The 15,092-nt window shown below is 45.1% G+C and overlaps 1 protein-coding gene across 1 annotated transcript in view; it reads left to right on the top strand.

The window, feature by feature from the left end:
• SLIT3 (slit guidance ligand 3) overlaps positions 1-15,092 on the top strand; it is a 636,316-nt gene that overhangs the window by 93,332 nt on the left and 527,892 nt on the right. The window contains exon 4 of the mRNA XM_019028107.3: positions 14,412-14,483. Coding sequence (XP_018883652.3) covers positions 14,412-14,483 — 72 coding nt within the window. The remainder of the gene's footprint in view (positions 1-14,411; positions 14,484-15,092) is intronic.

The following is a 15,092-nucleotide window of genomic DNA, read 5'->3' as shown; positions in this document are numbered from 1 at the left end:
AGATCTTTCCTTTTCTTTTTTTTTTTCTTCCCTGTTCGCCCCCAGGTAAGCAAACAGAGGTGCTTGTTAAATTTGACATAAGAATTGTGTAGTCGTAGTCCATTCCAGCTGCTATAACAAAATAGCATACTCTGGGTGGCTTATAAATAAATAAGGGGAAGTCCAAGATCAAGGAAGGTGCCAGTATACTTGGTATCTGGTGAGGACCCACTTTCTGGTCATAGATGGCGCCTTCTAGCTTATGTGCTCACATTGTGGAAGATGCAAGGAAGCACTAATCCCATTCATGAGGGCTCCACCCTCATGGCCCAATCACTGCCCAAAGGTCCCACCTCCAAATGCCGTCATCTCAGTGGTTGAATTTTGAATGTGAATTTTAGTGGGGGAAGGACAGAAATGTTTGGACCATAGCACAGGGGAACACAAGAAGGCAGCTAAGATGGATAATGAACAGTGATGATAATTCAGGTCATTTAGCCGTTCTTAGTTCTTTTAAGCCTAAGCTGAGTTTGAACATCAAACACATCATGATTTTGGTTATTGAAGGCAAAGCAGTGTGAATGTGGAGCCCTTTGCCTTCATCCACAATTGAAAATATGTTATTTGTGTTAGGTAACTACCTCTGTTCATCCTATACTGGCTCTAACTTGGAGATGACATTGAATTCTTTTCAGGATGGACTTGGTGCCGTGTGTGTGTGTGTGTGTGTGTGTGTGTGTGTGTGTGTGTGTATGTATGTATGTATGTGTATGTAAAACAGAGAAAGATAGTGGTCCAGAGGCCAACACACCTGGAATCTATTTGTGAGGGTCCCTGCTTCAGTCCACGAATTGGGCCATTCATTTATTTCTCAGTAAGTGAACATCTGGGATTCAGTTTGAAACGCCAGTAAGTTTGGATGGGATCGCAAAGCTGTGGTTGGGATGTGGAACTGCTCGCCTGAGGTGGGAGTGAGCGAGGTGAGCGGGGGCTCTTAAACTATTTCTGCAGACTTCAGTTCAAATGCAATAGCCAGAGGGTTGAGAAATCCTTCCCGTGCTGGAAAAGCATTAAAAAAAAAAAAAGAATAAGGAAAAGATTAAATCAGATCGAAGTGACAATGCAATCTGAAAAGTGCCCCTTTCCCCCTTTTACCCAGCTCCCTTTCCATCCTACAGTTCTCATATTATCCAGGTATCTTCCTTTTCTAGCAAAAAATAATAATAACAAAAAAACCTTGGACCTGAATCGGGAAGAAATGCTATGAGAAAATAAAAATTCTAATTAGTTATAGATGAGAATTGGTCACAGATAATTATTCTAAGTTCTTTGGCTTATGCCAGAAAAGGCTTAAAAGAACTTTTTTTTGTTGTTGCTCCATATGTAAATGTAGATGTAAATGCCTAGATAAACACACAGAGAGGCACACCATCATTAACAGATCTTGCAGATTTTGAGTGTTTAGAACAAAAATGAAAGAGAAATTTGTCATTCACAAACTAGGAATGTTTGAATCGTTTACTGTCAGGACTTTGTCACTTTGAACTAACTCAGAACAAAAGAAAAGGCCAATGGGTTCAAACAGGATCATTTTAAACAGTACACTTCCAGAAAATTTGTGCTGAGTTGTACCTGCCCTCCCTGATATCTACTAGCTAGAGTATTTCTATTTCAATTTGCATCTGTCAGTTTCCTACCTGTGGGTCGAAGGGGTTGGAGACCTAGATGAAAGGCCTAGAATAACCCAGAGAGAACATGGAGAATCTGTGGTGGGCTGTGCTCATGCCATCTGATTTAGAACCAGCTTTGCTGCATTGTTTTGGGGGTCTTAAAAGGGGAAAAAAATCCTAATAACTGCCTGAAGTATTTTTCTCTTAATTCCTCATAGAAATGAGTAGATATTAACCACAGGCTGCCCAAGGCATGCTTAATGTCTTGATGGAGCGTGCTTTTGCAGAGTGTTGCTAACGCATTCTCAGTCCCTCTTCCCTGCCCCCAACATAGCCCTGCCATATTTATTCCCAGACAGCATGGAAAAGAGAAAGTTAGCTTTTGGGGGCCATCTGCTTTTTCGTTTTATTAATCGCACCCCTCACTCATATAGAAACCTTATGTGGATGTCCCACCTGGTGTAAGAATGCTTGCCCTGACTCTGGCTTCACTCTGTTCTGAAGCTGCCTCTGCTTCTCTCACCCTACTGCACAAAACTGCTGGCATGAGCCTCTTGCTCCAAGCTCTCATACTGCTTGACCCTCTTTCAAGCAGTATGGGTCAAAGTGTTTGATTTGTGCTACTGTGATTGTGACTGTTCAGTAACCTGGTTGCGATACTCTGGAAGGTGCCTAATGAAATACTCTAGTTTTAACAGCTGAAGTGAAATAGCCAGCACAGGGGGCTTGGGCAGCAGCACACAACTTATAGCACTTTCAGTTCTTCACAAAGTTTGCCCCGTTTGGCTCATCTGTTCCTCAGTAATTCTGTTAGATAAGTGGAGTAGATATTCACTCATTTAGTCATTCAACCAACCAATGAACCAACCAACCGATGAACCAACCAACTAACCAACAAGTATTTATTGAGCAACTACTAGTTGCCAGGCTCAAGTGGCAGTGAACAAAACAGACAAAAATCTTCTCATGGCACTACACATTTGAATGGATATCCTAGGAGGTATCATTATGCCCATTTTCACATGAAGAAACCAAGGCATAGGGAGATTAAATCCTAAGGCCATGAAGTACATTAAAATTCAAATATTCTCTCCAGCTCTCAGAATAAGGAGAATAGAATAGGTCATCTTAGGACTCATCTCATCCAACCCACTGATTCTGTTGATGGAGGAAACCAGGGCTGTGGTTTACATGGAGTTGCATAGCTCTAGGGCAGAGCTAGAATTATATAGCACAGCCTTCCTAAGCCCCAGCGCCATGCCCTGTCCAAGAGTTCTTAGACCCTGCAGAGGCGTATAATTCATAGACTTTGTCATTTGTCACCATCCCTCACCCGCTTAATGAGGCCCCCTCCCTCATTACTCAGCATAGATTTCATGGCTCATTTTCATAATTACTCTCAGCACATTCCCTCAATTCCTGGGCCCCTCTCTTCCTCCATCATAGTTGCCTGGAAACGCCCTAACCTTGGCTGAATTCAGCCTTCTATTGTTTGCACCCTCTCACCCAGGGGACTTGAATGTTGCTGAAGAAAAACACACACTTCTGCGGATGAATCTCACTTATAGCTCATGACCACTAACCTCAAATGGGCATTGGCTGCCGCCCGGCAACCCTCCATCCTTTCCTAAGCAGCGATGTCTCACCTTTCCTTCTCAGTCATCATACCTCCTCATCTCTCCCTGGCCTCTACTGAGAATCTGGCTTTGTTTTTCACTGAGGAAACAGAAGTGGTCAGAAGAGACTCTCCACAGACACCCACCACCACATCTGCCACCCCCAGTCCCCTGACTTCTGCCTTCCTGCTGTTGCCACAGGTGACCCGTCTCTGGCCCTGCCAAAGGCCACTGCCATCCCTGTGCACTGGGATTACCTCTGTTGCCTGTTCAGGAGCTTCACTCTAAAATTTTTCTCCCCTCTCCCCTGAATCATCAATGTGCCTCTCTCCTATGTCATTCTCATCAGTACTGAAGCATGTCACGATTTCCTCCATCTTAAACAATAAAACCCGACTTGACCACATTCTCTCCTAGCTATCAACCCGTTTTCTCTCCTCCTTTATTTTGGACGTCTCAACATCATTGTTCCTTTTTATTTTCCCCCACTCTTTTTTGAACCACTCCTGCTAATAGGTCATGCCCATCTTTGGACCAAGCAACTCTTTGCAGGGTCACCAGTGGGCTCTTCATTGCCCAACCCAATGTTATCCTCATCTTTCTCTGTGTCTCAGCAGAAGTTGGCTAACCAGTTCCTCCCTCCCTCCCTATCTCCCTCCTTTCTTGAAACTCTCCCTTCACTTGGCCTTCACAACTATGCTCTCTCTTGCTTCTCCCCCACCACACTGGGGGCTGTTTCCTCCTCGCTCTGGCTGGTGTAGCCCAGAACTCAGTCCACACTCCTCTTGCCTTATCTTCATCTCCCATGGTAACCACATCCAAGTTCATGGCTTTAAATTACCACCTACATCTCTCTATCTTGGTCTTATCCCTGAGTGCCCCATATGTGTATATCCAATCATCTGTTGGGCATCTATAATTGGGAATATTTGTAGGCATATCAAATTTAACATATCCAAATCTGCCCCCAACCCCCTGCTCTACCCACAGTCTTCCCCCATCTTGGGTAACAGTAGTTCCAAAGTTTTAGATGCACAGGCCAAAATATCAGCCTCATCCTTGACTCCTCTTTTCTCTCTTGCCTTGCCTCCAATCCATCAGCAAATCCTGTCTGCTCTACCCTCAAATTATTTATAGAATTTGACTACTTCTTAACACCTCTGCGGCTGTTATCCTGGTGGCAGGGTAAAGAGCATTCCCAGAGAAGGGAAGAGCATGTGCAAAAACTCTGATCCGGGGAAAGCTGCAAGAGTAGAAAATCTCAAAAGAGATCCAGGAGTGATTCTTGAATCTGGGGAGTTGTCTGCTTTCTTGGCCACATTGTGAGATGTCATGGGGAAGAGGTCACTATAGGGATGCAGCTTTGGTGATTGCCAAGTGGTCTGACTGCCTGAAATGGGTCTGGCCAGCTCTGAAGTTATAAATGACTATTAACTTGCATGTACATTATTATCTGCTGTGTGTGTGTGTGTGTGTGTGTGTGTGTGTGTGCACATTCACATGCACGCATAAATATGTGCTTTCTTCCACCCTAGATATGTTTTCTTGGAGTCTGAGCCCTAGTGTACTAATATATACTCTTTTACAATCTTCTGGGGCTCCCCAGAGACCCATGCCCTTGACTTTAGTCCTAGATAAAGCAACCTGTTGGCTACGGCCTCTGGGGTTCCCCTGCATTGTTCTAGGCAAAATTTACTTAGGCCTGTGAGTCAGCCATCCTGGAACTAGAGGACTCACAGTGCCTTTTGGCCTATTCTCTGCAGAACCAGTGATTTTCCACCTCTGTGTAGACAGGACTCTTGTCCATCTTCTCCCTCACCCCCTTCGTTTCTCCTGAAATCAAGGTCTTCTGGATGCAGGGGCATTTGGGCATCAGGGGCATATGGGAGTAGCCAGGGCAGGGGTCAGAGGCAAGGCAGGCTCAGGCCATTATGTACTCTACATTTCCCTAACAGCCATGTCATTGGAGAAAAAGTAATCCAATGTGAGGTACAGGAAAGGTCAAAAGAGGTTGTTTGGTATGTGTGTGTTGCGGGCAGGGGTGGGGTGGGGGGGCTTTGTGCTTGTTTTCTTTTCATACTGGAGTCCTGAGCTGGATCTCAGTAGGATGTGATCCTGACCAAGCCCCCAGAGTTCTCTATAACCACATAAATAGGGCAAGGATTTCCTGAGACTCTCATAGCCTTCTTCTGAAACCAGAGAGGCATGGCCGGCAAATATTCCTTGTTTCTATCCTCGCTGCTGGGATTATTGGGCATCCTTCTGTCAACCAAGGCTCCAAAAAGTTAGAGAAGCAGAATGGCAAGGGGGTTAAAATCACAGGTTTTAGTGTCCAAGAGACCTCTGTTCAAGCCTTAAGTTTGGGCTGTGTGGTTTTGGAAAAGCTACATAACCTTGCTGTGCCTCAGTTTCCTTATCTTAATGACTGTAACAGTGTCTGCTTCAAGAGTTGCTTTAAGGACGAAGTGAGATAATACAGATAAAACACCTAACACAACACTTAGCTCATAGTAGTAAGTGCCCTATGTGAACATAAAAAAGGAAGGAAGGATGGATAGATGGACAAGGACAGAGATTTTTATTTTATTTTATTTTATTTATTTATTTTTGAAATAGGCTCTTGTTCTGTTGCATAGGCTGGAGTGCAGTGGGATGATCTTGGCTCACTGCCACCTCCACCTCCCAAGCTTAAGCAATCCTCCCACCCAGCCTCCTGAGTAGCTGTGACTATAGGTGTGTGGCACCATGCTCAGCTAATTCTTTGGATTTTTTGTAGAGATGAGGTTTCACTATATTTCCCAGGCTGCTCTCAAACTTCTGGACTCAAGCAATCCTCCCGCTTTGGCCTCCCAAAGTGCTAGGACTGTAGGCATGAGCCACTGCACCTGGCTGACAAAGAGATCTGTGCTGTTTTGATGCTTAAGGCATACTGGTGGTTAAGATAGTCCTCAACAAAATATCCAAGTGTTCCTGTAGATTTCCCAGCTTCCTTTGCAGCTAGGTTTGTGCCATGTGACTAGTTCTGGCCAATCATGTGAGAAGTGGTATGAGTCACTGCTGGGTCAAGGGAGTTAAGAGCTGATGTACTTCCTCCTTCCTTCTCTTCCCCTGGCACAGCAGCCTTGGAGGCCACATGTTCTCTAAGGTATCATAACACATGGAACAAGCCCTTTACGTGAGTGTGGAATAAGTGTTTATTGTGTTAACCCACTGAGATTTTGGAGTTCATTTGTTATGGCCTTGCTGACCAATATAGTCATCTATGAAGGAGAAATAAATCTCCTGAATTTCCAACCTCTTGGGACATCTAGGGACAATTATAGTGATAATAACAGTAGCTGTAACAGCTACCACTTATTGAGCCCTTGAGAAACATTGCAAAGCCCTTTACAGATGTTAAACCATTCAGCCCTCTCAGGTATCCCATGAGGTACATGTTTTGCTATTACATAATAATTGTGTTCCTAAAATAATCTTTAGGTTATTTTTTAAAAGGGTTCTTGCAAACATCTTCAGTGAGGGTAAAAAAAACTGCTTAGGGATCAGAATTTTAAAGTATGACCACAAAGTTCTTTCTCCTACAGAAATGTCAAAAATAAAGGGGTTTTTAATTGCTATTAGGACTTTCAGGACTTACAAACTAAAAAATAACTGATTTCAAAACTGGTGTAAGCCAGCCTAAATGTCATTGATCAAATACTGAATACCATGGAAGACAAATCTCAGGTCAACTTGCGGCTAAGCCATCAAAATAAATTGTGGGTTGGTCCACACTTACTATAAGGAAGCTCCATTATATCTCAATGAAGCTGCTTGTCCCTCCAAAAAAGGGAAGCCTCAAAGGCAAAGAATAGCATCATTCAACTAAAATGGCCCTGGGTATTGAGTCTGTAAGCCATTAGGCTTTCCTGCCCCACATATGGGGACCATTCCTGATCATGACACTGGTATAAACCAACAACCATCACAAATTAGCTTCTTTGCTGAATTGCTCAGATTACATCCAGTTTGCATTATGAAAATTTGCATAGCAGGAAAAAAAAGCCTGAATTGGCTGTTAGACAGGTGAGGAAACCAAGGAAGTAAGAGGCCTTCAGTGACTACAGTAAACAACTAGTGGGAACAGCCCCAGATCAAGGATCTCTACTCTTTTGACTCTCCAGAGTTCAAGTTTTTTGCCCCTGATTTATAGTGACATCTGTACATCTTCATAGTTGATGATGTCGTCTCTGAACTGATGTTTGAGGCCTGTGAAGTTTGGTTCTGCCCTTGCCCAGAGTCTGCAGTCATCATCCCTGGTGCTTGCTGGCCTGGAGCAGCAGCTGGCAGGAAGCATTGTCCCTCTCCCTCTCTCCATTGGGGGTGGCATGGAGCTTTTGCACTAGATAACAAAGCTGCTTGGGTTCTTGTTGTTGAGACATGTGAGTGTTTCTGAAAGTACCAGTAGACGGAGAAAGAATTCAGGCTGCCTAAGAAGCTGCCTGGGGAAGGGGAAACAATTGAGTTCATTACTAAAGCAAGCAGTCCTGGTGACCTGTAGGGGTTAGCACACTTTGACTTTCTTCCTCCCTCAGGCCTGATTGGGCAGCTGACAGACCACAGCTCCCTGAGGAAAGGAGGGGATTTGATGTGCAGTGGGCCATGCCCAGGCCCTAGTGGCCCCTCACCCCTTCCCTTTCCTAGGGAGAGGAAGTAGTGATCCCTTCACCCTGCTCACCTTGCTTGTCAGTGAGGTTGATACCTCTGAAACCTGAGTCTCTAAGAAGTTTCTGAACGATGAAGACAGACTCAGGTAGGCAGGCCCTCTGGGAGCCCTGTTTACCCTCACACAGTGTGACTTCCCGGACCAGCAGGGCTATTGATTCATCAGGCTCCCCTAGCTGGCCTTTCCTACCTTTTGATTTATTCATGAAATTCAGCAGGCCCTTCTGGAAGGTTCTTTGTGTGCCTGATGCTGAGTTGGCTACTGTTGGGACGCAAAGGACTTTTTAGTTGTATTTCCCACCCTTAGTCCTTGAAACTTAGAGGATAAGACAGCTTATAATGAAGGGCTAAATTAAGAATTCTCACTACACATAGTAGGTAAGAGCACAGGCTTAGCAGCAGGCACCTGGGTTCAAGTCCCACCAACTATCACGTTGGTCAAGCTTGACTTTGGGCAAGTTCTTAACCTTCTTAGGCCAGTATTTCCTAAATATAGGGATGCTAAGAGCACTGGCCTCTGAGCGTTTCCATGGAGATTAAATGAGGTAGCGCATGTAAAGTGCTCAGTACAATGCCTGGCTCATGGTTTTAGTATTATTACTAGCTACTGCTATTAGTTGTCAAAACATATTTGAGAGATTTCAGCATTGCCGAAATCCTGAATCTAAACACACCACCTTCCGCACAGTGTTCCTCCCTTCTCTATTCCTCTCATTAGGGATTGGTAATTTGACTGATCAGTTACCCCACCTGGAGCGACTTTTCATACCTGCACTCCTGTAACTCCCTGAATCCTCACGTACATCCTGTCACAAAACCCAGCCGATTATACCTCACTTCTCTCTCCTACACTTCAGCCACACTGTTATCCTTAACCAGGTCTTCACGCAGAGACACTAGTTACCCAAGAACACTTTTAACTGGTTTTCCTGCTTCCGATTTCAACCTCCTCCAAACTGGGCTTACTGCTACTCAGGAGACATGTGTATATGTATGTGTGTGTGTGTGTGTGTGTGTGTGTGTGTGTGTGTGTGTGTGTATAGTTTGTTTGTTTGTTTGTTTGTTTTTTGAGTTGGAGTCTTGCTCTGTCCCCCAGGCTGGCTTGCAGTGGTGTGATCTCAGCTCACCACAACCTCTGCCTCCTGGGTTCAAGCGATTCTCCTGCCTAAGCCTCCCGAGTAGCTGGGATTACAGATGTGCATCCCCATGCCGAGCTAATTTTTATATTTTTAGTAGAGGTGGGGTTTCACCATGTTGGCCAGGCTGGTCTTGAGCTCCTGACCTCATAATCTGTCCACCTTGGCCTCCCAAAGTGCTGGGATTACAGGCATGAGCCACTGCGCCCAGCCAGGAGAACTTTTTTAAATTCAAACCAGATTATCACTCCCTTGCTCAAACCCTTTCTCTGGCTCCCTCTTACTATCTGTAAAAAGCCAAACCCAAATTCTTTATTATGGATAAAAAGGCCCTTTGTGGTATGACTGCTGCCTAGTTGTACACCTTCATTGCTTGTGTTCGCAGGTCACCTCTGTGTTCTAGCAATGCAAGCCTGCTTCCAAAATGCTCCTGTCTCCTGGCCCCCCATGGAGTATAGAGCACATACTGCTCTCTCAGTCTAGAAGTCTCCATCTCTGTCTCCTAAAGAGTTCTAGTCATCCTTTAAAACTAAACTCAAAACCATCTTCCTTGGGAAGCCTTCTTTTAACAAGGACTGGGTTAGCTGCTGCTCCACTGTGTTCCCACGACACCTTCGCTTTCAAGAACATGGCAATTTTTTGTTTTCAGGTCTGTCTTCTTCACTAGCATATGACATTTTTAAAAGAAGGGACTGTATCTTATTCATTTTTGTATGTTCATATTGAAAAATTGGAGAAATGAAAGAATGGATGGATGGGTAAATTGTGGTTGGATGGATGAGTGAATGCTTGGGTAGATGGGTTGGTTGATGGATAGATGGATGGTAGTTGGATGTACAGATAAATGAACAGTTGGATGGATGAATGGTTGAATGGATACATGGATGGGTTCGATGAAGTGGCAAAAACTTCTATGTATATCTTACACCCAGGTACATCTAGAAAGGCCTTTAGTGGTTCCACAAAGACAAGGGCCTATTTCTTAGTGCTTCTCAATTCAGGCTGAAAAGAAGTATGGCTTTGCAACTCAGCAGGCAGTTGGTTTTTTTTTTTTTTACCTTTATGCTCCCCATTGTTGCATCAGGAAAGCTGAGGAGTTTTGATCTTAGTGGGAGAGGGAATACCTAGGAAGGCCTTATCCTGTCATTGCCCTGGCCCACATCTCATTTGCTGACTTCCTCAGTTCTGTCCTCATATGAGTTCCATTCAGTCCTGTTCTCCATTCAGTAACCATGGATTTACTTCCAGCTTGAACTATGGCAGGAGATCTCCACCTCTGGACCCAGAGTAACAGAACAGCAGATGGCATGAGTGTACCATGGCCAATAGCCACTGTCTGCACCCGGCACTTACCTGTTTATCAGGAGAACAGCATGTCTCATTCTGTTCATTTTCCTGTTGAGGGGCTGCTTTCACAGCAGCCACATGGGAAGTGTACCTTATGCAGCTTGGAGCCTTCATCATCTTTTCAAGGAAGACTTTCCAGGCCCGGCTGTTCACTCAGTAAATATGAGTAAATCCTGGAGTTACCTGGAAATACAGTATCTAGCTCCTTCTGATATTGAGAACCAGCAGACGACCTGCTCGAGCTTAAGTGGAAAGGTCCCAAGGCTTTTGGGAGCAGAGCCCCACCCATCTGTCCCAGAATCCTCATTCAGGGTTTATGAAGCAGTGGGCAGCACACAATTGGCTAAATTTAGTTATATTTTTATTTTTGTCCAGCCACAAATACCAGCAAAAAACTGAAAATGATTCCTTCCCTTCCAGGAGCCTTGGAGCCAAGCTGGTTTTATTTTTAGCTTCAACTCTGGTTTAGGGTTTTCAGCAAACCGAACACCCTACTCACTGCAGACAGCAGCAAGCTGGGTTTTAGGATTTTTGCCTGGAATGGAGTGTTGGTTCTCTGAATATAACTCTTAAAAGACTTTGTACAGTTGTGACAGTAGAGGGTGGTTCCAGACAGACCCACATAGAGACTCAGTTCTTGCCTTGGGGACCTCCAAGAGAGTTCCTTTCCAGGGAAGGCAATGTACACAGGGTGGTTCGTTGCCTTGGATGGGTTGGAGGAAGTGGCAACTCTGGATGAAAAGAAACAGAAAAATTAAGAAAGGGAAAGGGAGAGGGAGCTGTTATTTATTGAAAGGCTTCGAGTAACATGGTGGTTCAGAACTAGAGCTCTGGAGTCTGACCGACTAGGTGCAAATCCTGCGACTACCACTTCCTGACACTGTGGCCTTGGGGATGGCTTGACCTCCCCAGGCTTCAGGTTCATTCTGTATGAGACAGGATTAATAATGACACCTACCATGAGCACTGCTGCAGTTATGATCCTGCCTGTGTAGCACGTGGCATGGCGTTTGACATGCATGTAGAACTCAATCCATACCATTATCATCACTGTTGCCATGCTCTTATTGCAGTGCTTAACGCTTGCGTAGACACTGTGTCATTTACGACTCACTGTAACCCATTTTGCAGATCCGAAACTGAGGTCCAAAGGGCTAGATAGCTTGCCTCAGATCCCACAGCAAGAGCACAATATAGCCAGACCTGTGCCCAGCCCTGGTGAATCCCACATACATCAAATCAAGCCTTCTCCAGTTCCAACGGCTTCCACCTGTTATCGCTGAGTACATGGGAACTACTCAAAACATAAAAATAGATGTTGCCTCATCCTCCTCTTCCTGGAGTCCCCCACTTTTTTTTTTCTACTTTAGTGATGGGAACACACAAAAAGCAGATACTGGCAGTGGTCAAAGAGCACCAGGCAAAATCAGAGACAGACAGTGGAACGGTGATTGCCAGGGGCTGGGAGAAGGAGAGATGGGGAATTGTTGTTCAACAGGGACAGAATTTCGGTTTTGCAAGATGAAAAAGTTCTGGAGATTAGTTGTTCAATGATGTGAATATACTCAACGCTACTGAACTAACTACACTTTTAGTGTACAGTTTTTTTATTGCTAAGAAGATAAATCTCATGATATGTGATTTTACTGCAATTTTTAAAAAATAAAAAGCACTGGGGTAAGAGTCAGGCTGCCCTCAGCTGGGCACGGTGACTCACTCCTGTAATTCCAGCACTTTGGGAGGCTGAGGCGGGCAGATCACTTGAGGTCAGAAGTTTGAGAACAGTCGGGCCAACATGGTGAAAACCGTCTCTACTAAAAATACAAAAATTAGCCAGGCATGGTGGTGCGTACCTGTAATCTCAGCTACTCGGTAGGCTGAGGTGGGGGAATCACTTGAACCTGGGAGGTGGAGGTTGCAGCGAGCCGAGATTGCACCATTGCACTCCAGCCTGGGCAACATAGCGAGACTCCGTCTCAAACAAAACAAAACAAGAGTCAGCCCCAGTGGTGGCCAGGGAATTAGAGCTTATCTTATCCAACTTTCCAGCCTTTCCTCCTTGCCTCCTCCTCATCAGGAGTCTCGTGGATGGCATCCCTGCCCAATGCTTACCCACTCGCTGCATGGCTGTCAGGCTGAAGTAGCACCCTCTTGACAGTGGGCTTATTATATGAAGTCTTCAATGCTTCTCTATCACATGCTTTGTCCTGCTTGACCTCCTTCTAGTCACTCATCCCTCCAAAGTTGTTGTCCATAGACCTAGGAAGAAAGGGGGGAAATGGGAGCAAAATCCCAAATAGGAAAGCATGTCTGCTTGGTGGCAGGGGAAGGGGGCCAGGGCTTTGAGGCCAGGAGCTAGGGAGCTCACCTTTTCTATTCCTTAGTTTGTTTTAGCTCTCAGATGGGGATCATATAGTTACATCATGTAATAGGCCATACTCAATTCACTCGAAGTAGAAAAATTCATCCAGGCTATGAACTGCTCTTTGGCTCTGAAAGATTCTGGGGACTGTGGGGTGTATGCTTTAATCATGGTTTGGGTGGCTTCCTGTTTCCCTTGCTAGGCTGTGTCAACTCACTAGGGCAGAGGGACATGGGGCTAGCATGCAGCAGGGTGTCTCTCTTGGCCCAGTGCTCCGAAGAAAGCAGCCTTCATGGAGGTCATAATGATGGCTCTGTGTCACTTAAAAACTCAGGTAGCCTTTGTGTGGGTGTTTAGCATTGACCACGCTTAAGAGAAACTGGCTCTGTTGGCCAACATCCAATGTGAGCCATCCCTACTGGGCAGATTTTGCCACAAGCCACACCTCATGCCCAGACCTTGGTCCCTGACCCAGGGCCTACTTCTCCACCTCCAGGGATGGTGATAAGGGTCTACAGTACTGTTAGGGGCCCATGAAAATGTTTTAATTTCTTCTAATATTGGAAGACAAAAATGAACTTTTGGGTAGAAATGTTATGTAATAATATATTTGCATTTATACCGACATAGTTATAAAATGTAATATTAAAAAAATTTTTGATGGAGAAAGCAGCCTACAAAAGCAAAATTGCCAAGGACCCACAAAACTCACAATGGAACCCTACTGTGGTCCACAGAGCCAAGATGGCCAGAATTCCATTTTGTTCCTCAATCCAAGGTGATCTGCCATGCCCTCTTCTTTGTTCCTGAAGCAACTACTATCTGCTCCCACGATCACTGTTTAGGATCCTGAATATTTCCTCTGATATTTCATTTAAGGTTTCTTTTTCTTCTTTTTTTTTTTTTTTTTTTTTGAGACAGAGTCTTGCTCTGTCGCCAGGCTGGAGTGCAGTGGCACGATCTCAGCTCACTGCAACCTCTGCCTCCTGGGTTCAAGCAATTCTCCTGCCTCAGCCTCCCAAGTAGCTGGGACTACAGGCATGCAGCACAACGCCCAGCTAATTTTTTTGTATTTTTATTAGAAACAGGGTTTCACCATGTTGCCCAATGATGGTCTCGATCTCTTGACCTCATGATCTGCCTGCCTCAGCCTCTCAAAGTACTGGGATTACAGGCGTGAGCCACCGTGCCTGGCCCATTTATGTTTTTAGGTGTATATTTCACATGCCAGTTTCATCACTCAGTAATAGCTACACGGAGCTCATGGTGAGAAAAGTTCAAAAGTCTTGTCTGGGGTCCATGGGAAGGAATATTGTGATCCATTAGTGATGTCTCTCCAAGACTGATGGAGGTGTGGCAGCACAGCGCATGTGCTGTGTTTTTACTTTTGACTGACTTTTGCTTTGCATTCCCAACCTGACTCTAAGCCCCGCCAAGAGGGAATATACCTTACATGTGTTGAGCAGCCCATACTGAAAGACGTAGAGAGTCTCTTAATGCCTATTGATTGATTGACTGATTGATTAAAGTGGTATCTGAATACATTTGATCTGGTTTAATGTCCCCTTGACATCCTTCCATTCTCTTTCCTCTTTAGGCGCCTGAACAAGAATAAGCTGCAAGTCCTTCCAGAATTGCTTTTCCAGAGCACGCCGAAGCTCACCAGACTGTGAGTAGAGTTGCCTTGTGTTCTCTACCTTGTGCCTTGCCTGGCTTTGGTGATGTGGAGGATGTGGTTTGTGGAGCGCCGTGCCGTGTGGAGCTTGGCAGTTAGGCCCTGACATACAGACTTGGAGCAGGGCTTTGACATGACGTCTACCCCCAACAAACACTTCCAGGCCTGACTTCTTGCTCCTTCTCTCAGACATCAGCGGCTTGCGTGACCAGTGAGGACTAGTGATGTGTGGTAGTCCATCATTGCCTTGCAAGGAGGGAGGCGATGCTTCCATTTATTGTGGGTCTGAACTTACTTCAGGGAAATTCCCTGAGGTGGGGTTGGGATAGGTTTATTCACACGAGACTGTCAGTGGTCTCAGAAGGCAACGGTTTGGACCGAACACGGCAACCTCATCACCTTGCTGGTTGAAGCAGCTCCTGCCTTTTTCCCACTTCCTAGCGCTGCCAGTCTAGGAACCCTGGGTCTGGGGGTTTATGATTTTGTGGGAAAAGGAAGAAATGTGTTGAATTTTGCTTTATTCTCTTCAGAGGTCCAGGGTAAAATGAGGAGAGGGGAGAGTTGGAGATACTTCTATTTATTCAGTGGGAGAATTTGGAAGCC

Source organism: Gorilla gorilla, chromosome 4 (genome assembly GCF_029281585.2).
Source record: "Gorilla gorilla gorilla isolate KB3781 chromosome 4, NHGRI_mGorGor1-v2.1_pri, whole genome shotgun sequence".
In the NCBI taxonomy this organism is placed as follows: domain Eukaryota; kingdom Metazoa; phylum Chordata; class Mammalia; order Primates; family Hominidae; genus Gorilla; species Gorilla gorilla.
This window is presented reverse-complemented; position numbering and strand designations above follow the sequence as displayed.